This window comes from Aulonocara stuartgranti, assembly GCF_965226115.1.
Source record: "Aulonocara stuartgranti genome assembly, chromosome: 23".
NCBI lineage: Eukaryota > Metazoa > Chordata > Actinopteri > Cichliformes > Cichlidae > Aulonocara > Aulonocara stuartgranti.
Genome location: NC_138958.1, coordinates 48,893,051 through 48,919,138, shown reverse-complemented (window position 1 = coordinate 48,919,138; position 26,088 = coordinate 48,893,051). Strand labels below are relative to the sequence as shown.

At 42.7% G+C, this 26,088-nt stretch overlaps 1 protein-coding gene across 1 annotated transcript in view; it reads right to left on the bottom strand.

Moving 5' to 3' along the window:
* Positions 1–20,286, bottom strand: part of LOC309701281 (ribonuclease inhibitor-like) — a gene marked incomplete at its 5' end in the record, with an annotated part of 286,714 nt that extends 266,428 nt beyond the window's left edge. Inside the window, 2 exons of the mRNA XM_082525374.1 lie at positions 13,224–13,400; positions 20,282–20,286. Coding sequence (XP_082381500.1) covers positions 13,224–13,400; positions 20,282–20,286 — 182 coding nt within the window. The remainder of the gene's footprint in view (positions 1–13,223; positions 13,401–20,281) is intronic.
* Between the last annotated feature and the right edge of the window lie 5,802 nt (positions 20,287–26,088).

The following is a 26,088-nucleotide window of genomic DNA, read 5'->3' as shown; positions in this document are numbered from 1 at the left end:
AAATGTGAACATTGTTCTGCTGCAGTCAATGGACTAAACCAGAGAAGAAGAAAACAGACTTTACCATGAAGATCCTCAGTGTGGATCAGTATAATATCAGCCTGATGTCTGCAGTTTAGTGTCAGCACAACTTTCACATCATATTCATCTCAGCACAACTAAAACATGCTGACTGACCTCAGAGTTTCAAGTTTACATCCTGGACTCTCCAGGAAACCACACAGATGCTTCACTCCTGGATCCTGCAGGTTGTTGTTGTGGCTCAGGTCCAGCTGTCTCAGATGGGAGGGGTTGGACTTCAGTGCTGCTGCCAGATAATCACAGCTGATCTCTGACAAACCACAGCTCTTCAATCTGTATAAAGAATGAAAGATGTAAGTTTATTAGACAAAGTGCTTGAAATCATTCAGTGTTTCATCATCTGTTCAGAGCTGAAGAAGGTTCAGAATGTAGAAGTTTAGAAAATGGAAACTCCAAACAGCTGAAGCCAACAGGAAGCAGCTTCAAACAAACACAACAAGAGAAAAAACTCTGAATGTTTCACATTAAAGTCGTACATTTCTCATAAAAACAGGACAAAGACTTGAAAAAGTCGTGTTTTTCCTTCCAGGAACCACATGGCTTCACTTTTAAAGGTGAAGTGTGACAGAAATGGACATATTTGAAGTCCAACACCTTTTTCCAGTCACATTATTAAAGCAGACAAACTACAAGCTCATTTTCATTCCAACAAGTCATCTTCTGACCTGGACTAACAACACTGGTCTCTATGTGCAGCTGGCTGTGAGACCAGTGCTCAGGGAGCGTCTACAAAGTGCAACACTGAAAGAACATCACACACTCATTTGCTTCCAGCACTTTCACACAAACATCTACTGTCATTATTGTCACCAAACTCTGTGGATCCTTTATTGCAAATTCAAATGGGATCAAATGGTCAGACAAAAGAGGGTTATGAGGAAATATGATGAAATGTTGTGTATTAGCAGCAACTTATTGAATCATTTTCCTCAGAAACCAAACAAAATGATTGACAAACATGTTTTTACAAACTCAGTGTTGGACTTGGATCAGCAGGATAAGCTGATGTTTAAAGGCATTTGAGTCTCGCTGTATGAGAGTCCAGTTCTTACTCAATATTTATGGATGATGTTCTTTCAGTGTTGCACTTTGTTTGGCACAAAATGAAATTATTTGGCCTCTCAGATGCTTTTAGAGATTCCCAAATGACTGATGATGACATCTCTGGGGTCTGATTGATAGAAAAAAAATGTCTTTGAGACCTTTTGTAACTGACAAACTCTTCATCTGCTAACAACACTGAGTTGAATCTCCATGGCTGATAGTTGGAGCAGGCATCAGGAATACACATTGAAAAAACAAGAGGAGAAATCACCAGAGTCTTATAATCACATTCTGTAACTAAAGGGAGACGTTTTTCTATACAAATATATGTTTTATGGACATTAGAAAAAAAAGAGTATTGATGTGAAGCAGGATTATGAAATCTCCATACATCAGCCAGCCCATAATTATTAAGAAAGCTCTGAATGACGCATGCTGAGTTTGGACTAAGTGTACTTTTGTGTGAACTGTGGTCCATAGCAGATAATGAGCAGTTTAGGTCTCCCTCAAAGATGATATTGTGTGATGACATATTGGGGAGCCGCGCAAAGACATTAGTCAAAAATCTGTGATCGTCCCAATTAGAGGCGTAGATATTTGCTAAGATCAAATGAAAACCATAAACTATATTTTCTGCACTTAAAATCCTGTAATTTTCTCATAAATCGACAGTGCGGCTTATGGATGAATTCTGGTTGTGCTTACTGACCTCGAACCGGTTTTATGTGCTACACGGCGCTCAGAAACCTTTCAAAAGATGTTTTGGTACGACTTTGCTCAGCTACGAGGCCGCACCGCTTGATGGATTGTTGGAGCATTACAGCTACGAGGAGCCTCGCGGAGTGATACGTACTCTGCTTCAACGTAATATTACTGTATTGAGTGTGTATAAGGACCATAAATGGCACCTGTAAGAGACACGGTTACAAAGAGGGTTTCAAACTCCAGGCTGTCAGTCACGCAGTAGAACCTGGGAACAGAGCAGCTGCTTGTTATTATGCTCAGCGTCTGTTTACATTTTGACTGCACGATTGTGAGCTTTTTGTTATGCACAAACACAACATTGTTTTCTTTTATTTATGGAGCATTATTATTTAATAAATGCTGATCATTTATTTCTGAGTAATTGTTTCATGTACATCTACGCTGTATGTTAATAAATGTGCCTGTGTGAGATTTGGGACACAGCTTTGACTAAGAACTCTCTTTTTGTTCGTACTTTCTGGCTTCAAAAATATCGAGATATATATCGTATATCGCCATCCAGCTAAAGAATATCGAGATATGAACTTTGGGTCATATCGCCCAGTCGTAATATTGCAATAGGTTGTCCGTTAAACTCAAGCGGGGCTTGGGCCCTGGCACGGCGTAGCCACACAATCCTGGTAGTAGTGACGCTCGGCTATGACGGCGTGCGGGTTACCAGCTGGCTTTCTCAGGATAGGGCTCCTGTGTGAGCGGTCGACAATAACGTCTTTATCCATACCCAGCACTTCACGTAGTAGCACGGATACGGCCGTGGAGGAGCTCGAGTCCAGGCCCTCTGGGATCCCTATGATGTGGATGTTAGCTCTCCGCTTCCTGCCTTCATCACATTTATCCTTCAGGTCAGACAGCTCCTCCTTCATACTCTCTACTGTAGACTGCAGGGTGGTCACCTCATCGCTCCACATTGACAGCCCATCCTCAGCTTCTTTCACTGTAACCTTTACTCCATCAACTTCGCCGCACGTCACCGCCATGCTGTTAGCGATCTCATTTCTCAGTCCTTGCACGTCAGCCCTTATATTGTCAAAATCTTCTTTCAATGCATTTCTTCTTTTAACAGCGTACTAATGTCCTCTTTAATGGATTGAAGAAGCTCCAGTTTTAGAGCAGTAGGATCCACATCACGCGCGTCTGTTGAGTCTGCTCTTCAGCGGCCGTAGAGCTGGACGCTGCCCTTTGGCCATCATCGATACTCTCGCCCGAGATCGCACCGGGGCTAAAATATTCACCTGCTCAGCTGTTTTTGATCAGTTTGAGCCTGTGTGGTTTGATCAGGTGGAGGAACGATGTGATGCTATAAAGACATCATCTTGTCCAAATGAAGTTGTTCCAACACGTGTTTAAAAAGATTTTAAAGGTTGTTGGTTCTGACATCTTAGCGATTTTTAACAGCAGTCTTAGTTCAGGTGTTGTACAGCCTGTTTGAAACATGCTGTTGTACAGCCTGTACTAAAAACCTGATCTGGATCCTCTGTCCGCTCAAACTTCAGGCCTATTTCAAAGCTTCCCTTCCTGTCGAAGATTTTGTAAAAGATTATATTTGTTCAGCTGCAATCTGTTGTAAAGGTTTCAGTCTGGTTTTAAAGCTCTTCACAGCACTGAAACTGCACTTTGAAAAGTTCTTAATGATCTTTTATCAGCCACTGATCAGGAGACTCCGCTGTGCTTTTGGATCTGACCGCTGCCTTGACCACAGCATCTTGACCTCACCATTGGAGCATGGCGGCATCAAGGGCGCTCTATTAGACTGGTTCAGCTCTTTTATTAAATCGCATTATTACATTTGGGGCTTATATTTGACGGCAATTTGAAAAACAGCTGAGCTCAGTTGTACAGCGGTCTTTCTTCAAACTGAGGCTTTTATCTAAGGTGAGATCATTTATATCTTTTAAAAACCTTGAACGGGCGATCCACGTTTTCATGACGTCCCAGCTGGATTATTGTAACTCCTTATATGTTGGAGTTAGTGGGACCTGCCTGGCAAGACTGCAGCTGGTCCAGAAAGCTGCAGCTCGTCTTCTGACACAAGCTCAAAGACATTTATCGTCCCAACAACCACATATACGCTGGTCCCTCGCTGTAACACAGTTCACCTTTGGCGGCCTCGCTGTTTCGCTGATCTTTTTTGTGCAATTTTGCATGCTTTTGTTTTTTACAGCGCGTTGTGTTCTGCGTCCTGATTGGCTGTAGACCATCATCAGCCAATCTCGTGCCGTGTCTCCTGTACAGTACAGAATGTGTTCAAATTTACAGCAGTGTGACTCTGCAGTGCTGCACTGTATGTTTGTACGTTTTGTCCCAACAAACAACAATGATGACGAGACGTTTTGCACCTGTGGTAGCAGCCAAAGGCAGAGGAAGATGCTGACCATCATAGTTTCAACAAGGAGGCAAAAAGGTTGTAACTGTCCACAACAAGAACATCGTAAGGATGGAGTCAGCTTTGGCTTTGTGGCTCAGTGACCGCAGGAAAAAGAACATCGTGCTGGACACCAACATTATCTGCAGAAAAACTCAAAAGCTTTATGAAACTTTACCTGACAGCGAGGAGCCCAGGCCATGGACGAGTGCTCCTCACACAGAAGCTCATTTAATGCCAGCAAAGGCTGATTTGACACATTTCAGAAACACTTTGCTTTCACTCTTTAATAATGAACTTATTTTTCTATGAAGGTTTGAACTTTGTTTAAACAAGAGAGAAAAGTGTGAAAATGTTCATGCCTGTCTGAGAAAAGTGTAGAAAGTGTGCAGTGAGGGTTTAACTGCCTTAAAACTTCTATAATACTTGTAAAACATAAAGCTGCTACTTCATTCTGAGACTTATTTTTAGAACGTAACTCGATAAACGAGCGACCGCAGTACTGTATTGTGTTTATTTTGAAAACTCTCAACAGGATCTTCAGATTTATTTTGAAAGCTTTATCTGGAAAACACAAACACATAAGCAGGAAACAAAGAGCGTGATATGAAACGATAGACGTTTTCATATGGTCATCATATATACATCGTTCTATCGAACAGCCCCAGCTCCTGCTGTCAGTCTCTGTAAATCTGCTCTGAAAACACATTTGTATTCACTGGCTTTTAATACAGCATGAGAGTTATTTGATATTTGATGTGTGATATTAATATTAGGAGTTATTTTAATCGTTATTTTGGATTCTTGTACAGCACTGTGGTCAACGCTGCTGCTGTAATTAATGTGCTATAAACACATAAACAATCTGCAGTTAAACATCCAAAACTAAAGATGTGATCGCTGCCTTTAGAAAATGTGCTGATGCACAAGATATCAGCTCCATTAAGGTGGAATGTGGCCGTGTTAGAAACATGTTGGAAGAAGTTTGAAGCTGAAACTGTGAAGCTGAGAGTGAAAGAGCTCCAGCGTCTGTCACAGGAAACTTTCTTATTTCCACACTGATGAAAGCATCAAGCTTTGATTTCCTGCTGCTTTTATTGAGTCACACTGTGAAACTGAGCCACAGCTGAACCAGCATCCCTGCACAGCAGACACTTACAGCGCTTGGCTGCTTCCATTGGACCCTCTGCACAGAGCTTCAGTTTCCTCTTCTGGTCCCAAAGTGCAGAACAACAAGGTTTCAAACAGCTTCGTTCCAGCAGCATCAGCCACAGACATGCAGAGAGAATCCTTTGGTTGTGTTGTGTGTTTGCATATCTGCTGTCTGTGTTGCTTTGTGAGGATGGATCATCTCCTGCAGCTCCAGATAAACAAGCTGGACCTGAACCTGGTAGCTTCACTTAGAAGACACTTGTGACGGGAACGTGTGAGAAGTTTTGTGCAGACAAGTTTGGATTTAGAGTGTGGGACGAGCTCTCCACAGTCTTTGTGGAGATCCACATTCTGCATACTGCCTGTGAGAAGCTGCAGACATTTGTCCTCCAAATCCACTGAGCAGCTGCTCGTGGTGGTATTAGCTTCATGTGTGCGTGTTAGCATGAAGCCTCGGTCACACTCTGCTGTGGACACGGTCACGGACAGCTGGACGCCTGATGGACGAGTCGTCCTTCCTGTTAAACTTCTTTGAGCATGAGAAGAGCATGAGAAGCTCAGTGGACACTGTTCAGGGTTTTAACTCTCGCTTTCACTTCAGCTTCACCAACAACAGCACAAGCAGAGCAGCCCACTGCCTGCATGGCTGGGACAGCGCCCCCTGGTGACTGTAAACCACTACAACATGTAGACGGCCGTCTGCAGGCTGGATGTAGCACCACCGCAGAGACGTGCTGCAGCTCTGTTTAGTTACCCAGCTGACAGCAGAGGCTGTAGTTTACTGTTACCAACATGGAAAACTGAAGCTTCACCAGCTGGAGCTACAGAGCTGGAGAACAAAGGAGACTGAGAGGCCAGAATGATGTGGGAGGAAACATCAAGAGCCTGTTTGAAAGGAGACACATGTGGATGCTGTGCCAGTCTGTGGTCTGTCAGAAGTCAGCTGAGTCACACTGCAAGAAGCTGCAGAATCTCAGAGGAGGAGATTTGGAAGTGTTTGTGGGACAAACTGGACTCAAAGAAAGAAGATGTTTGTGAAGTCTTTGGTGGAGGTGAGCAGTGTGAAGCAGAACACATGCAGATGAATCAGGAGGGAACAAACTGAGTGGGCGGAGCTGCCTGAGCCCCGCCCACACAGACACAGCTCCTCTCTGGAGCTAAACTTCTGCTTCATCTCCGCCTCTTTTCTTCATCCTCCACCTCTCTTTTCTCTTCTTCAGTGTTCTGCAGCCACGGAGCCTCACAGCCATTAGCACGCCCATACCTGAGCAGCTAGCATTACCCAGCATGCCGTGCAGCAGTGTCAGTTTGTAAATGTGCAAGAATTCCTGCTCCAAACTGTTTCACAGATTGCTGTGTGCCGTGACCTTTGACCTGCTAAAGACAGTCAGCTGTGGATTATTCATTGTTGTGTCTGATACTTAGAACTGTGAGGAAGAAGCTACACAGTTAATCAGGGTCCCCTCTCTCTGAATCAGGAAAGGTGGGCAGGCCGCGTGTGGGCCGCGGGCCATACGTTGAATATCACTGTTTGAAATGTGAACATTGTTCTGCTGCAGTCAATGGACTAAACCAGAGAAGAAGAAAACAGACTTTACCATGAAGATCCTCAGTGTGGATCAGTATAATATCAGCCTGATGTCTGCAGTTTAGTGTCAGCACAACTTTCACATCATATTCATCTCAGCACAACTAAAACATGCTGACTGACCTCAGAGTTTCAAGTTTACATCCTGGACTCTCCAGGAAACCACACAGATGCTTCACTCCTGGATCCTGCAGGTTGTTCTTAGTTGAAGAAGAGGAGGAGTCATTACTCAGGTCCAGCTGTCTCAGATGGGAGGGGTTGGACTTCAGTGCTGCTGCCAGATAATCACAGCTGATCTCTGACAAATCACAGCGCTCCAATCTGTATAAAGAATGAAAGATGTAAGTTTATTAGACAAAGTGCTTGAAATCATTCAGTGTTTCATCATCTGTTCAGAGCTGAAGAAGGTTCAGAATGTAGAAGTTTAGAAAATGGAAACTCCAAACAGCTGAAGCCAACAGGAAGCAGCTTCAAACAAACACAACAAGAGAAAAAACTCTGAATGTTTCACATTAAAGTCGAACATTTCTAACAAGAGTATTTTAAAGACAGCGTCACTGATGATCATCTTCTGCCCAGTAAAACTTTGGTTTTCCTCATGTGAGTGTTAATGATGCACAAAGACTGTGAGTGCAAAGAGGGAGCGAGGAGGATGACAGAGAGATGGTACAGGAGCATCAAGAACCCGGCGAGGAAATGAGCAGAAGGACTTTGGAGCCTGTTGGATTGAAGCTTTCACAGAGACGTGTTTGACTGGACACCACCAGGACAGACTTTTAATCCCAGGATTTGGATGAGCTTTCTGTCTTTATGTTCACAAATGATGCTGTAACTCTGTGAATGTCCTGGAACTGTCAGCAGTGTGGTTACGTCCTTTTGACCTGAGTTTCCACAGCTCTTATAACAGCAGTGTACATTCAGACTGAGACACGCTTCAGTCTGTATGGACCTGTTTCTGTAGCTGCCACCATCATTCTACATGTTTGTACATCAGCTTATCAAATCCTGTCTGCTGTCTTCATTTATTACTCTTCACCTGCTTCACTGTCACTGTGTGGGCGGAGCTGCCTGAGCCCCACCCACACAGACACAGCTCCTCTCTAGAGTTAAACTTCTGCTTCATCTCCGCCTCTTTTCTTCATCCTCCACCTCTCTTTTCTCTTCTTCAGTGTTCTGCAGCCACAGAGTCTCACAGCCGTTACCACACCCATACCTGAGCAGCTAGCATTACCCAGCATGCCGTGCAGCAGTGTCAGTTTGTAAATGTGCAAGAATTCCTGCTCCAAACTGTTTCCCAGACTGCTGTGTGCCGTGACCTTTGACCTGCTAAAGACAGTCAGCTGTGGATTAGTCATTGTTGTGTCTGATACTTAGAACTGTGAGGAAGAAGCTACACAGTTAATCAGGGTCCCCTCTCTCTGAATCAGGAAAGGTGGGCAGGCCGCGTGTGGGCCGCGGGCCATACGTTGAGCATCACTGTTTGAAATGTGAACATTGTTCTGCTGCAGTCAATGGACTAAACCAGAGAAGAAGAAAACAGACTTTACCATGAAGATCCTCAGTGTGGATCAGTATAATATCAGCCTGATGTCTGCAGTTTAGTGTCAGCACAACTTTCACATCATATTCATCTCAGCACAACTAAAACATGCTGACTGACCTCAGAGTTTCAAATCGACATCGTGGATTCTCCAGGAAACCACACAGATGTTTCACTCCTGAACCCTTCAGGTTGCTGTAGGTTCCACTCAGGTCCACCTCTGTGGGATACGAGGGGTTGGACTTCAGCGCTGCTGCCAGATAATCAAGGCCAATATCTGACAAATCACAGCTCTTCAATCTGTATAAAGAATGAAAGATGTAAGTTTATTAGACAAAGTGCTTGAAATCATTCAGTGTTTCATCATCTGTTCAGAGCTGAAGAAGGTTCAGAATGTAGAAGTTTAGAAAATGGAAACTCCAAACAGCTGAAGCCAACAGGAAGCAGCTTCAAACAAACACAACAAGAGAAAAAACTCTGAATGTTTCACATTAAAGTCGTACATTTCTCATAAAAACAGGACAAAGACTTGAAAAAGTCGTGTTTTTCCTTCCAGGAACCACATGGCTTCACTTTTAAAGGTGAAGTGTGACAGAAATGGACATATTTGAAGTCCAACACCTTTTTCCAGTCACATTATTAAAGCAGACAAACTACAAGCTCATTTTCATTCCAACAAGTCATCTTCTGACCTGGACTAACAACACTGGTCTCTATGTGCAGCTGGCTGTGAGGCCAGTGCTCAGGGAGCGTCTACAAAGTGCAACACTGAAAGAACATCACACACTCATTTGCTTCCAGCACTTTCACACAAACATCTACTGTCATTATTGTCACCAAACTCTGTGGATCCTTTATTGCAAATTCAAATGGGATCAAATGGTCAGACAAAAGAGGGTTATGAGGAAATATGATGAAATGTTGTGTATTAGCAGCAAGTTATTGAATCTTTTTCCTCAGAAACCAAACAAAATGATTGACAAACATGTTTTTACAAACTCAGTGTTGGACTTGGATCAGCAGGATAAGCTGATGTTTAAAGGCATTTGAGTCTCGCTGTATGAGAGTCCAGTTCTTACTCAATATTTATGGATGATGTTCTTTCAGTGTTGCACTTTGTAGACGCTCCCTGAGCCTCACAGCCAGCTGCACATGGACCAGCTGACATTACCCAGCATTAGAGGCGGCTGTAAACAATTCATGTTCCCATTTAAATGGTTTTAATTTGAATAAAACGATGTTGATTCATTCAATCCTGAATCGATGTTTAATATAAATGTATTTTGCCAGAATCTCAGGTTAAAGCTCACAAACTATTTCAACAAGCAGCAAACAGCTAAAACAGTAAATGAGAGCAGCTAAACACACAAAGATGGAAACACAGAGCGTGGATCGTTCACTCGACGGCACGTACACGGACACGCCGTCGGGGCTGAAAGTGGACAGCTCACAGATCCTGAAGCTGCAGGTTTCATCTGTCTCCAACCAAAACTGAGTGAAGCAGCAGCAAAAGAAGATCCAAACTCTGCTTCACGTTTGATCAATATGCTCATGAATTCTCTCTGACTTTGGCTGTTCCTGCCTGCACAGCTCTCTCTCTCTCAGTGTACTCCAAGAACAGCTTCAAACATCTGTTTCTGCATCATTCACTGTTTATTAGCCACCAGTCTGCTGTTGTGTTCAGTGCTGTCGGCCTCTGACAGTAAAGCCTCATTTCTGCTGTTCCATGGAAACTTTTTAAAATGATGACAGATTACAAACTCTCAGCTGTGTCTGTAATCAAACCTCTGTAACTTTGCTTCACTTCAGCAGCATCAGCTCATGTTCACATGTTGCTTCATGGTTTGCTTCAGTTTTTGATCGACTGCAGAATATTTTGAAGGTTATCTGCTATAAAAAGCCAGAAGAGGAAAATCTGCTTCATGTGTTTCTGTTTGATCCTCAGTGACTTTGACACAAAGGCCTCTGCTGTGATGATCACACCTCTGATCAAGTCTCACAGTGTCACAACTGATAAATGATCAGAGTTAGAATATTTCTGACTGTCTGCTGTGTGCCGTGACCTTTGACCTGCTAAAGACAGTCAGCTGTGGATTATTCATTGTTGTGTCTGATACTTAGAACTGTGAGGAAGAAGCTACACAGTTAATCAGGGTCCCCTCTCTCTGAATCAGGAAAGGTGGGCAGGCCGCGTGTGGGCCGCGGGCCATACGTTGAATATCACTGTTTGAAATGTGAACATTGTTCTGCTGCAGTCAATGGACTAAACCAGAGAAGAAGAAAACAGACTTTACCATGAAGATCCTCAGTGTGGATCAGTATAATATCAGCCTGATGTCTGCAGTTTAGTGTCAGCACAACTTTCACATCATATTCATCTCAGCACAACTAAAACATGCTGACTGACCTCAGAGTTTCAAGTTTACATCCTGGACTCTCCAGGAAACCACACAGATGCTTCACTCCTGGATCCTGCAGCTTGTTGTTGGAGCTCAGGTCCAGCTCTCTCAGATGGGAGGGGTTGGACTTCAGTGCTGCTGCCAGATAATCACAGCTGATCTCTGACAAACCACAGTCCTTCAATCTGTATAAAGAATGAAAGATGTAAGTTTATTAGACAAAGAGCTTGAAATCATTCAGTGTTTCATCATCTGTTCAGAGCTGAAGAAGGTTCAGAATGTAGAAGTTTAGAAAATGGAAACTCCAAACAGCTGAAGCCAACAGGAAGCAGCTTCAAACAAACACAACAAGAGAAAAAACTCTGAATGTTTCACATTAAAGTCGTACATTTCTCATAAAAACAGGACAAAGACTTGAAAAAGTCGTGTTTTTCCTTCCAGGAACCACATGGCTTCACTTTTAAAGGTGAAGTGTGACAGAAATGGACATATTTGAAGTCCAACACCTTTTTCCAGTCACATTATTAAAGCAGACAAACTACAAGCTCATTTTCATTCCAACAAGTCATCTTCTGACCTGGACTAACAAAACTGGTCTCTATGTGCAGCTGGCTGTGAGACCAGTGCTCAGGGAGCGTCTACAAAGTGCAACACTGAAAGAACATCACACACTCATTTGCTTCCAGCACTTTCACACAAACATCTACTGTCATTATTGTCACCAAACTCTGTGGATCCTTTATTGCAAATTCAAATGGGATCAAATGGTCAGACAAAAGAGGGTTATGAGGAAATATGATGAAATGTTGTGTATTAGCAGCAAGTTATTGAATCATTTTCCTCAGAAACCAAACAAAATGATTGACAAACATGTTTTTACAAACTCAGTGTTGGACTTGGATCAGCAGGATAAGCTGATGTTTAAAGGCATTTGAGTCTCGCTGTATGAGAGTCCAGTTCTTACTCAATATTTATGGATGATGTTCTTTCAGTGTTGCACTTTGTAGACGCTCCCTGAGCCCCACAGCCAGCTGCACATGGACCAGCTGACATTACCCAGCATTAGAGGCGGCTGTAAAAAATTCATGTTCCCATTTAAATGGTTTTAATTTGAATAAAACGATGTTGATTCATTCAATCCTGAATCGATGTTTAATATAAATGTATTTTGCCAGAATCTCAGGTTAAAGCTCACAAACTATTTCAACAAGCAGCAAACAGATAAAACAGTAAATGAGAGCAGCTAAACACACAAAGATGGAAACACAGAGCGTGGATCGTTCACTCGACGGCACGTACACGGACACGCCGTCAGGGCTGAAAGTGGACAGCTCACAGATCCTGAAGCTGCAGGTTTCATCTGTCTCCAACCAAAACTGAGTGAAGCAGCAGCAAAAGAAGATCCAAACTCTGCTTCACGTTTGATCAATATGCTCATGAATTCTCTCTGACTTTGGCTGTTCCTGCCTGCACAGCTCTCTCTCTCTCAGTGTACTCCAAGAACAGCTTCAAACATCTGTTTCTGCATCATTCACTGTTTATTAGCCACCAGTCTGCTGTTGTGTTCAGTGCTGTCGGCCTCTGACAGTAAAGCCTCATTTCTGCTGTTCCATGGAAACTTTTTAAAATGATGACAGATTACAAACTCTCAGCTGTGTCTGTAATCAAACCTCTGTAACTTTGCTTCACTTCAGCAGCATCAGCTCATGTTCACATGTTGCTTCATGGTTTGCTTCAGTTTTTGATCGACTGCAGAATATTTTGAAGGTTATCTGCTATAAAAAGCCAGAAGAGGAAAATCTGCTTCATGTGTTTCTGTTTGATCCTCAGTGACTTTGACACAAAGGCCTCTGCTGTGATGATCACACCTCTGATCAAGTCTCACAGTGTCACAACTGATAAATGATCAGAGTTAGAATATTTCTGACTGTCTGCTGTGTGCCGTGACCTTTGACCTGCTAAAGACAGTCAGCTGTGGATTATTCATTGTTGTGTCTGATACTTAGAACTGTGAGGAAGAAGCTACACAGTTAATCAGGGTCCCCTCTCTCTGAATCAGGAAAGGTGGGCAGGCCGCGTGTGGGCCGCGGGCCATACGTTGAGTATCACTGTTTGAAATGTGAACATTGTTCTGCTGCAGTCAATGGACTAAACCAGAGAAGAAGAAAACAGACTTTACCATGAAGATCCTCAGTGTGGATCAGTATAATATCAGCCTGATGTCTGCAGTTTAGTGTCAGCACAACTTTCACATCATATTCATCTCAGCACAACTAAAACATGCTGACTGACCTCAGAGTTTCAAGTTTACATCCTGGACTCTCCAGGAAACCACACAGATGCTTCACTCCTGGATCCTGCAGGTTGTAGTTGTCGCTCAGGTCCAGCTCTCTCAGATGGGAGGGGTTGGACTTCAGTGCTGCTGCCAGATAATCACAGCTGATCTCTGACAAACCACAGCTCTTCAATCTGTATAAAGAATGAAAGATGTAAGTTTATTAGACAAAGTGCTTGAAATCATTCAGTGTTTCATCATCTGTTCAGAGCTGAAGAAGGTTCAGAATGTAGAAGTTTAGAAAATGGAAACTCCAAACAGCTGAAGCCAACAGGAAGCAGCTTCAAACAAACACAACAAGAGAAAAAACTCTGAATGTTTCACATTAAAGTCGTACATTTCTCATAAAAACAGGACAAAGACTTGAAAAAGTCGTGTTTTTCCTTCCAGGAACCACATGGCTTCACTTTTAAAGGTGAAGTGTGACAGAAATGGACATATTTGAAGTCCAACACCTTTTTCCAGTCACATTATTAAAACAGACAAACTACAAGCTCATTTTCATTCCAACAAGTCATCTTCTGACCTGGGCCCTATTTCAGGAAGCCGGTTTAGAAAACTCAGAGTGAAAAACGATACTCAGGGTTGAGTAACCCCGAACTGTCCAACTCGGAATATTCTGTTTCAGAAAGGCTGATAACAATTAGTTCAGTCAACGCGGAGTTGCTTTAACCCCAAGTGAAGCGCGCGCACGAGGATACATAAAGCCCTGATTAGTGGAGCACAGATTAAGCGAGTCACCATGGAGACGGAGGGAAAGAAGGCGCGGTCAATGTATCTTACAGCGCTTGAGGCCGAAATTCTGATGGCAGCATATGCCGATAACATGCAAATTTTGCGGAAAAAAAGTAACACAGCCTCAGCTGCAAAAGAAAGGGAGCATGCATGGCAAAACATAGCCGACAGAGTCAATGCGTGAGTGTTAATTTAAACATTGATCTAGGGATTTCCACCCATTTAACACGTTATTTTATTATATTTTATTTTATACATTTTATTTTGTGATGTGATGTGAGCGCAGGTGCAACCCAACAGGCCCCAAACTTGCCTGGCAGCAAGTAAAAATGAAATATAAAAATATAGTCCAAACAGGTAAGGTGTAATTGTATTATGAGCCATAGTGCTTGGTCTGTTTGTCCCATGTAAATCAATTGCAGTTAGAGGCTACATTAATTTTTTTTCTGTAAGCACTTATTGAAATTATCTGAGCACATTACAAGTACATATTTGCTTACTCTGTATGCTCAAATGTGACCCGTTATAGCTACTAGAAAAAAAGCGGAGGCCCGAAAAACAGGTGGGGGTCCTCCACCACCACCACTCACAGAGCCTGGCCACTTGGCTTCCACATTTGTGATAATGTTGGCAGCATCACATATGATCTTCACAGTGCAGAGAACACAAATTAGCATCCATTACTATAATGAAATAATTTGTTAGTTTGAAATGCTACAGGGAACTATGTACCTGTACATTAATGCTGTGGAAAGACTTCCTGTTCACATAGTCTCCTTCATTTAGTGAAGGAGCAATGATTGGAATGTGAGTGCCATCTATACAGCCAATCACGCCTGGGAACCGTGACAATAAATGTAAAATTTAAGTAGTAGTTCAAGTATCACCACATCATAAATTAAGTTTTGGTCATCCTGATACCTGCAATTTTGTGGAATCCCTCTTTGATAAATCTTGTGGGTCTATGACCGGGGAACACCACAAACGAGTACAGGAGACGTTTCAGTGCAACTGTAACATTCCTGACTGCCCGACAGACGGTAGCCTTGGAAACGTGCTCAGCGTCACCAATATTATACAGAAAGCTCCCGTTTGCAAAAAACCGAAGTGCAATACAAATATGTACAGAACTGAGAGGATGTCCGCGATGTGTCACATGCGTAATATATGGCCTGAGGATGTTATTCAAATAAATTATAGATTGTGCTGAAAAACGGTAACGTTCACACAGAAAATCATCAGGAAATGATAAAATGTCCAAACGCGCTCTGATCACTCTCTCCCGGCGGAGAGCTCTGCGGAGAATTTGGGCTTCAACATCTACTGGCTCTTCAAGGAAGGGGCACGCCATGTCTGACACTTCCTACAGTCAGGTTTCTGACAAAGAGGCGGAGAACGTCAGGGTTAGTTGAAGTAAACCTGCTAGGGGGCAGGTTAGCTTCACGGAGTGTGTCGTCATAGTAACTCACTCAGGATTAATCTAAACTCGCTTTGTGAAACCGAAAACCCAGAGTTTTCGTTAACTCAGGGTATACTTACTCAGAGTTTGCACTAAACCGGCTTTCTGAAACAGGGCCCTGGACTAACAACACTGGTCTCTATGTGCAGCTGGCTGTGAGACCAGTGCTCAGGGAGCGTCTACAAAGTGCAACACTGAAAGAACATCACACACTCATTTGCTTCCAGCACTTTCACACAAACATCTACTGTCATTATTGTCACCAAACTCTGTGGATCCTTTATTGCAAATTCAAATGGGATCAAATGGTCAGACAAAAGAGGGTTATGAGGAAATATGATGAAATGTTGTGTATTAGCAGCAACTTATTGAATCATTTTCCTCAGAAACCAAACAAAATGATTGACAAACATGTTTTTACAAACTCAGTGTTGGACTTGGATCAGCAGGATAAGCTGATGTTTAAAGGCATTTGAGTCTCGCTGTATGAGAGTCCAGTTATTACTCAATATTTATGGATGATGTTCTTTCAGTGTTGCACTTTGTAGACGCTCCCTGAGCCTCACAGCCAGCTGCACATGGACCAGCTGACATTACCCAGCATTAGAGGCGGCTGTAAAAAATTCATGTTCCCATTTAAATGGTTTTAATTTGAATAAAACGATGTTGATTCATTCAATCCTGAATCGATGTTTAATATAAATGTATTTTGCCAGAATCTCAGGTTAAAGCTCACAAACTATTTCAACAAGCAGCAAACAGATAAAACAGTAAATGAGAGCAGCTAAACACACAAAGATGGAAACACAGAGCGTGGATCGTTCACTCGACGGCACGTACACGGACACGCCGTCGGGGCTGAAAGTGGACAGCTCACAGATCCTGAAGCTGCAGGTTTCATCTGTCTCCAACCAAAACTGAGTGAAGCAGCAGCAAAAGAAGATCCAAACTCTGCTTCACGTTTGATCAATATGCTCATGAATTCTCTCTGACTTTGGCTGTTCCTGCCTGCACAGCTCTCTCTCTCTCAGTGTACTCCAAGAACAGCTTCAAACATCTGTTTCTGCATCATTCACTGTTTATTAGCCACCAGTCTGCTGTTGTGTTCAGTGCTGTCGGCCTCTGACAGTAAAGCCTCATTTCTGCTGTTCCATGGAAACTTTTTAAAATGATGACAGATTACAAACTCTCAGCTGTGTCTGTAATCAAAGCTCTGTAACTTTGCTTCACTTCAGCAGCATCAGCTCATGTTCACATGTTGATTCATGGTTTTCATGGTTGATTCACCTCATTTTTTAAAAAATGACCTCTGACAGGAAAGTCTCATTTCTGCTGCTCAACACTGAAGAAATGTAAACTTTCAAAACGATGACAAATTGGAAAACACAGAGCTGTGTCTCTTTTTTTTGTGTGTCCCGTTTGGATCTTTAGCCATCAGAATTGTTGTCTTAACGCCAAGAAAGATGCCAAGCGGATTTATTTTACCAAGTGGATCATCATGGCCTTTCCATATTGGTCCATTTGATTGACCTTTATTATAATTATGAATTTATTTTATTTTCGGTTGCTACAAACGGGACAGACATGACTGGGGGACAGGACAGGGAGAGAGAATGAAAGAAAGAGAGGGAGAGAAAGAAAACCAAAGGGGAGAAGAGACGGTGAGAAAGGGGGGAAGAAAAAAGAAAAACAAACAAAACACCTGGATCACCTGTATGGAGAAAAAAAAAAACAGAAGAGAAAGCAAGCAACATAATAAAAACAGCACCATCACAATAAACTAGCTAGTAGTAGATAACAGTAGATACTAAATAATAAACGATATTGTGCAGCACGCAAGATAGACAGCGCACAATGTGCTTAGAGGCAGCAGCCATAAAGCTGTAGTCCGCGTCTGTGAACACCCGTGTGTACACCTGTGTGCACACCTGTGTGGATCAGCATGCTTGTATTCCAAAGGTTTCTCCATGTAACGATCTGCTAGGGAGTGTGGAGAGCCATAGCCCCGTCCACCAGGGTATGAAGCAGGTATGGAGGAGATCCAGGCCCCAGATATCCAGAGGCCCCAGAGTACAAGGACCCGAGGAGGACCACCAAAAGGGGGGGAATCGCCAATCGGCCACCAGGAGTGAGCCGGTACATACATGAGCGCCCAGCCCCAGACGACAAGGACCACCAACACACCAACGTCTGAGGGCATCAGCCACCGGCAGGGAGTGTGGTGAGGGGAGATAGGCCTCCGTACTTTGGAGGGCCTGAGATGTACCCAGAGAGGTGGAGTCTAAGACCCAACCTGACACATAGACAGGCGCACGCGGACACAAACGTGCATTCCCACCCCATATGCACAACCAAATACTCGGCACTCACCCAACGTGTAGACAGACACAAATAGAAACTGCACAGACCGTCGCACTCCCCAAACATACTCTATATCCCAAGTCCAGGTACCCCCGCCCTCAGAGGGGCAAGCCGCACCTAAACCCAGGAGATGTAACCCTTCTCTCTGGGGCGGAGGCAAGCGGACCACCTCTTTGATTAGAGCTGTGTCTCTAGTCAAAGCAGAGATGGAACGATGCCACTTTTTATGTCCGATATCGATATGAATCCAATATAGTCGATTTTATAATCAAACGTTTTTTTAATATCTTGCTGCATTTTGTATAAGTTCATACTCAAGTTTAAAAAATCTAAACACTAAAGCTGTTCAGTTATACCTGTCTGCAAAAACACACTGCAGCCAAAACATTAGACAATACTGATCTTTGTATTTTGATGCGGACGTCAAAAACTCTTTGGTTGTGAATAAAAGAAGTGCAACATCAGCACAAAATAATGTTTCTATTGAACAACTAACACAAACAGGTTGTAGAATGGAGCCTTTTATACTCACAGCTGAACAGAAACAACATCCAGAGTGGAAAACAGTGCAAACAACTGCAAACAGGCTTCATGACACTCATGTTTGATCAGGATGGATGTCAGTGTGAGCTGTTTCTATCACATTTAACCTCACAATCAATTTGGTCTCATTTCTATACAAAACTTAACACAAGTATGAAAAAAGTGTTTTTGATTGTTTTGTTTTTTGAACCATGAAACTGTTTAACAACACAGTTTGATTCAAAGTCAAACTTGAGTCTGTCCATCGTTCGGTCAGACTGAGCAATGACAGCACACAGACGTAGACAACAGCTCTCTCAAACACCAAACTCAGGTCCTGTTGATGCTGATATACAGTGACACAGTTACATGGGTGATTCATCCTTTTAACTTTATCTTTAAACAGCTGCAGCTGTCACTGACAGCGCATGTGGTACTTTAACCTTTGGACTGTTTTCATCAGTTAATTATGGAGTTACTACAAAGAGTGAAACTATAGGATGATCTGTCTGCTGTCACTGGGTGGTGCTGAGGTCTGAATCTGAGGACGGCTCCTGTAGTCACAACAAGAACACAATCATCACAAACTGAAATATAAATATGATGGAGTAGAGCTTGAATTAGCTCCAGAATTTAAATATCTTGGGGTCCTTCTAGACCCAACATTATCCTTCAAGAGTCACATAAATAAAGTGTCCCAGGTACTTAAATTTAATAATCGAAATTTTAATCATATACGTAATAATTTAAATATGAATGTTGCAAAAACTTATTTTTACTCAATGATCATCTCTCATATGGACTATTGTTTGACGTCCTGGTCACTTGCTTGTCCAACAACACTTAAAACTATTGAAAACATTTATAAAAGACGTTTAAAACTACTTGACAAAAAACCGACTTCCCACCACCACTGTCATGTGTTAAAAACATAAATTACTGAACTTCAATAACTAGGTGAAACTTAAAAGAGTGAGTTTAATATATAAAGTCTTACACTCCCTTGCTCCACCACCATTAAAGCAGTTCATTAGGCATAAAGAAAGCTCAGACAGGACCACTCGAGCTACAATCCGAGGAGACTTGTTTATACCCCACAGACGGACAGCATTTGGGCAGAACGTCCTCTCTGTCCAGGGAGGCCATCTGTGGAACAGTCTTCCTCAACCCATTAGAGAATGCTCTACACTCAGTTTGTTTAAGGCAAAGGTTAAAAACTGGTTATGGACAAATCAAGTGTGCGATCATGTATGAATTGTACAGTTTTAATGTTTTATTTGGGAACAGAATGGCGTGTATGTGTAAGTTTGGTGACGGAGTTTTTATTATGAATGAATGATGAATTTTTATGAATTATTATGTCTATTTTTTATGCTTAAGGACAACAGATGGAAATTAGTCCTTGGCTATAATCTGGTATGTTTACATTCATGTAATTTTTTTTTTTTACATTTATGTTCATTAACATGCACTGTCCTAAATAAATAAATAAATAAATAAATAAATAAATAAATAAATAAATAAATAAAGTTTATCTCTCAAATCTGAAATAAAGCTGATCCTTCTGTCCTCACACACTCGGGAGTGTTCTTCTCTTCTCTTACATTTTTTCAGTCCTACAGTTCTGCTGACAGCTGACATATGAGCTGTTTATTTAAAAAAAGCCTTATATACGAACAGATGTTCCTATATCATGTTCACCTTTGAGTTGTTGGAGCTTTATAAATGGACATCTGCAAAGATGTGATGATGGAGCAGGTTTCAGTGCTGCTGCATCCTGGTCACAACATACAGAGGTGGTATCAGCACTGGTATCAGCACTGGTATCAGCACTGGTATCAGCACTGGTATTGAAGAAGAAATATTAATGCTTCAAACTATTTGTCTTAAAGGATGGAAGCTGTACAGAGTTCTGCACATGTGTCTTTGTGAACATACCTCATTAACAATATTTCAGACAGTTTTTAACCTGAATATTTGCAACAAACTCAGTATAAAAAATACAGTCAGCGCTAAAAAATTAATCAGTCGAAAAATTAAAATTTTAACTTAAGCTGCCAAGAGGAAGTCGTTGGTTTCAGTAAATATCAGGCTTTGCTATTTGATCGGTTTTTACAGATTAATGAGGAGTTACTGAAGTGCCAGGTTTTTAAAGTAGGTGTTACTGTCTTTACACATGTGGAGACTGAAAACATGGTGCTGTTTAATAAGATATTTAATATTCAGCTCTGCACAGGAGCTGCAGCGGGGTGCAGCCTGTTGCCTTTACAGTATAATACTTGTAATAAAAGTACAATAACGGTAATTAGTGACTGAGCAGCCCGGGGCGTTTCTCTTGATTTCTTTAGTCAGGGTAAATTCATTCACCTGCACGGGTTAGCTAAACAAACCCTGACGGCCGAGTGCTCATCTTAGCTAGCTAGGTCTCAGGACCGAGCTAAGGACGGTAGTTACGGAGTAGCTTACAAACACGTTTAACTTACCGAAAAAGTGCAGCGGGGCCTCGGGTCCTTCTGTCGGGTAGTCCAGTTTACTGAAGAACACCTCAGGCTGTCAGGTTAAAACACTCGGTCGTGTCTTCGTAGCGTAAACGCTGGCCGTCCTCTCAGAGCCTACCTCTATCTGCTATTCCCGAACAGAGATACGCAAGTTTCTCCGTGACTGCAGCTGCCAGTCAATTCAATTCAATTCAATTCAATTTTATTTATATAGCGCCAAATCACAACAAAAGTCGCCTCAAGGCGCTTCATAGATACAGAGAAAAACCCAACAATCATATGACCCCCTATGAGCAAGCACTTTGGCGACAGTGGGAAGGAAAAACTCCCTTTTAACAGGAAGAAACCTCCGGCAGAACCAGGCTCAGGGAGGGGCGGGGCCATCTGCTGCGACCGGTTGGGGTGAGAGAACGAAGACAGGATAAAAGACATGCTGTGGAAGAGAGACAGAGGTTAATAACAGATATGATTCAATGCAGAGAGGTCTGTTAACACATAGTGAGTGAGAAAGGTGACTGGAAAGGAAAAACTCAATGCATCATGGGAATCCCCCGGCAGCCTACATCTATTGCAGCATAACTAAGGGAGGATCCAGGGTCACCTGGTCCAGCCCTAACTATATGCTTTAGCAAAAAGGAAAGTTTGAAGCCTAATCTTGAAAGTAGAGATAGTGTCTGTCTCCCGAATCCAAACTGGAAGCTGGTTCCACAGAAGAGGGGCCTGAAAACTGAAGGCTCTCCCTCCCATTCTACTTTTAAATACTCTAGGAACAACAAGTAGGCCTGCAGAGCGAGAGCGAAGTGCTCTAATAGGGTGATATGGTACTACAAGGTCATTAAGATAAGATGGGGCCTGATTATTTAAGACCTTGTATGTGAGGAGCAGGATTTTGAATTCAATTCTGGATTTAACAGGAAGCCAATGAAGGGAAGCCAAAACAGGAGAAATCTGCTCTCTCTTTCTAGTCCCTGTCAGGACTCTTGCTGCAGCATTTTGGATTAGCTGAAGGCTTTTCAGCGAGTTTTTTGGACATCCTGATAATAATGAATTACAGTCGTCCAGCCTGGACGTAATAAATGCATGAACTAGTTTTTCAGCATCACTCTGAGTCAAAGCTGCTATGATGACGTTACACCCCATTTTAACATCACCGCTGTCGGAATTAGAATCAAACTTGGACATAAATCAGCGTGATGAGAACTATACCTCCAAAGGTCGGGTAGGCCAGAAGTAAACGGCTATGAAATGGGACGGTCTAGCCTTCAGATTAGCATCACCACTGTCTCGATGGAGTTTAATAAACTCAGCTGTCTGCTCCTTGCTATCTAAAATATAACAGGACACTGGAGTAAACTCTCGACCATCTCACACTTCTGCTTAATCAGTTTTCTGTTTGACGTTTATTCAGCTGTGTGAAAACCACCTGGGGGATTAATAAAGTGGCTTGCAAAAGTATTCGGTCCCCTTGAACTTTTCCACATTTTGTCACATTACAGCCACAAACACGAATCATTTTTTATTGGACTTCCAGGTGAAAGACCAACACAAAGTGGTGCACACGTGAGAAGTGGAACGAAAATCATACATGATTCCAAACATTTTGTACAAATAAATAACTGCAAAGTGGGGTGTGTGTAATTATTCAGCCCCTGAGTCAATACTTTGTAGAACCAGCTTTTGCTGCAGTTCCAGCTGCCAGTCTTTTAGGGTCTGTCTCTACCAGCTTTGCACATCTACAGACTGAAATCTTTGCCCATTCTTCTTTGCAAAACAGCTCCAGCTCAGTCAGATTAGATGGGCAGCGTTTGTGAACAGCAGTTTTCAGATCTTGCCACAGACTCCTGATTGGATTTAGATCTGGACTTTGACTGGGCCGTTCTAACACATGGATATGTTTTGTTTTAAACCACTCCATTGTTGCCCTGGCTTTATGTTTAGGGTCGTTGTCCTGCTGGAAGGTGAACCTCCGCCCCAGTCTCAAGTCTTTTGCAGACTCCAAGAGGGTTTCTTCCAAGATTGCCCTGTATTTGGCTCCATCCATCTTCCCATCAACTCTGACCAGCTTCCCTGTCCCTGCTGAAGAGAAGCACCCCCAGAGCATGATGCTGCCACCACCATATTTGACAGTGGGGATGGTGTGTTCAGAGTGATGTGCAGTGTTAGTTTTCCACACAGAGCATTTTGAACAAAAAGTTCCATTTTGGTCTCATCTGACCAGAGCAGCTTCTTCCACATGTTTGCTGTGTCCCCCACATGGCTTGTGGCAAACTGCAAACGGCACTTCTTATGGTTTTCTGTTAACAATGGCTTTCTTCTTGCCACTCTTCCATAAAGGCCAACTTTGTGCAGTGCACGACTAATAGTTGTCCTATGGACAGATTCCCCACCTGAGCTGTAGATCTCTGCAGCTCATCCAGAGTCACCATGGGCCTCTTGGCTGCATTTCTGATCAGCGCTCTCCTTGTTCGGCCTGTGAGTTTAGGTGGACAGCCTTGTCTTGGTAGGTTTACAGTTGTTCCATACTTCTTCCATTTCTGAATGATGGCTTGAACAGTAGTGATGTGACGTTCTGTATCGAGGCTTCGAAGCGTGTGTCGAGTAATGGAGGGGGCGTTTCCGCGAAGCGCGTATCGAGGCTTGCTTCATTTATGGGAGGAGCTGAAAATGATGACGTCCGAAGCCTCGCTGTCCGGCTGTACCACGTGACTGGTTCAGGAAGCGGTTCAAACTTTGCCGCGAGCTATGACAGCGATATAAACCCCTCAGACCCCATTCAAAATGTGGGCGTTTGATGGAGAGTTGCGGTTAGTGAGAGTTAGAGACAGTTTGGAAAAAAAAGAAATCGCCTACGACCTGCCACAGTGGAGAAACTGTTGTTTTTAAATAAAAACCAATGATGTGTCCCCTAAACACTAATCACTAGGGGTGCAACGATATTCGTATCGATATTGAACCGTTCGATACAGTGCTTTCGGTTCGGTACGCATATGTATCGAACAATACAAAATTTGTAATTTATTTTATCAACTTTCCTTCTGACGATGCTGTCTGTGTTGAGCGCTCAGTGAATCTGCGTTCGACTACTCCGCCTAGGCTGTACTGTCCAGCGCAGATCCACTGAGCGCTCAACACAGACAGCATCATCAGAAGGAAGAGCGCAGGGCAAGCTAGCGAGACAGAAGTTAAGCACTCCTTGCAACTTGGACCTCGCCCACCCTCATTCAGATCTGGCATTTGGAATTATTTTGGTTTTCATGTGACGTATGACCCTGAAGGTAAGCGAGTCATGGACTAAAGTAAAACAGTATGTTGGATGTGCCATGCAATGCTCAATTACATGGGTGGGAGCTAGTGTGTTAGCGCAGTTAGCTCGTTAACGTGTTGGCCGTCTAGCCCCATGCACGGGGCGATCGGCGGTAGCTCGTTAACGGAGATTTGCCGTGTTGTGGCGTTAAGGTCATTTCAACAAGATTAACCTGAAAGCACTAGTGGGAACACAATGAATATGACTGCACATTTACACCGACATTATCCTAGTGCAAAGACAAAGATGAGTGATTCCTCAATCAGATACAGGGCTCGCAATATCGCTAGCCCGACGTCCCGGGGCTAGCGATTTTTTCAGTCGGGGTACCAAAATCTATCTCTGCCCTGCCCGTCGGGCTATTGTAGGAAGGAAAAATATATGTCAATGCTTTTGCATTCTTTCGGAAATGTAGCTGGGTAATTATGTCATTGGCATCGGTGAGCCACTGTCAATATGTGACATATTGAAATCGCGTTTGAATTTGCGCTTGTTTTTTTGCTTTCACTTTGCAATCGTGTGAACTGTGTATAGAGAGCGACAGCACTGATCTGTGAGTGATGATAATTTGTGCACCAATTCCTCTGACATTGTCTTATTAATCGTTAGCTTACTATGCAAACAAGACAAGTGAAATCTCCCGCAGCTTAAACATGTGAGAAGTTGATCGCGCAGAGAATCGCTGAGCTTATGTGAGTGCGCGTGTAAAAGCAGCAGAATATATATTTTAGTTCTGCTGAGCCAAATAAGACAGGTCAGGGTGAAGAAGTGACAGCCAAAGAAAAGCTTACCACAAAACGGAGAAGTTATGACAAATCAGACTATAAGGTAAAAAGAAAGTGCAGCTTTATGGTTTCATGGACAAAAGAATTTCTGTGGCTGCAATATGACGAGCTATATAACCAGGGGTGCACATAAGTGGTTCGCATTCGCTGTCAAAATAAAAAACACGCACAAGGGTTAGGGTTAAATTTAAAAACTGTACTTTTGAGTTAAAATATATATTTATAATTTTAATAAATGACAAATTAAAAAGGCATGAACATTTTTTTGTATCGAAAAAATATCGAACCGTGACACCAAAGTATCAAACCGAACCGAACCGTGAATTTTGTGTATCGTTGCACCCCTACTAATCACTGTCCTTGCCTCAATGTTACAAAAGCACAACCACTGTCCACACCTCACCTCACAGTATATGATCATTTCCATTTTAGGCATTTCCAAATAATCATTTTCCATACTGCCAGCATAAATATACACAGTATACTGCCATCACTACAATATAGATGTTTTACACACTCCTTTTGTTGTTGACATTCACAGGCTGTGTGCAAAATGCCACACTCTTCAAATTCATGCCAACTAATATTTTTACGTCCAGTAGGTGTCCTGCTAGAGCAAATGAAGCTTCAAGAAGCTTCGCGTTGGGGTGAACCAATTGGATGAAAAGCTTCAGTGCTTCATGGGGCTTCATCTGCCCATCACTATTGAACAGTGCTCCGTGGGATGTTCAAGGCTTGGGAAATCTTTTTGTAGCCTAAGCCTGCTTTAAATTTCTCAATAACTTTATCCCTGACCTGTCTGCTGTGTTCTTTGGACTTCATGGTGTTGTTGCTCTCAATATTCTCTTAGACAACCTCTGAGGCCGTCGCAGAGCAGCTGTATTTGTACTGACATTAGATTACACACAGGTGCACTCTATTTAGTCATTAGCACTCATCAGGCAACGTCTATGGGCAACTGACTGCACTCAGACCAAAGGGGGCTGAATAATTACACACACCCCACTTTGCAGTTATTTATTTGTAAAAAATGTTTGGAGTCATGTATGATTTTCATTCCACTTCTCATGTGTACACCAGTTTGTGTTGGTCTTTCACGTGGAATTCCAATAAAATTGATTCATGTTTGTGGCTGTAACGTGACAAAATGTGGGAAAG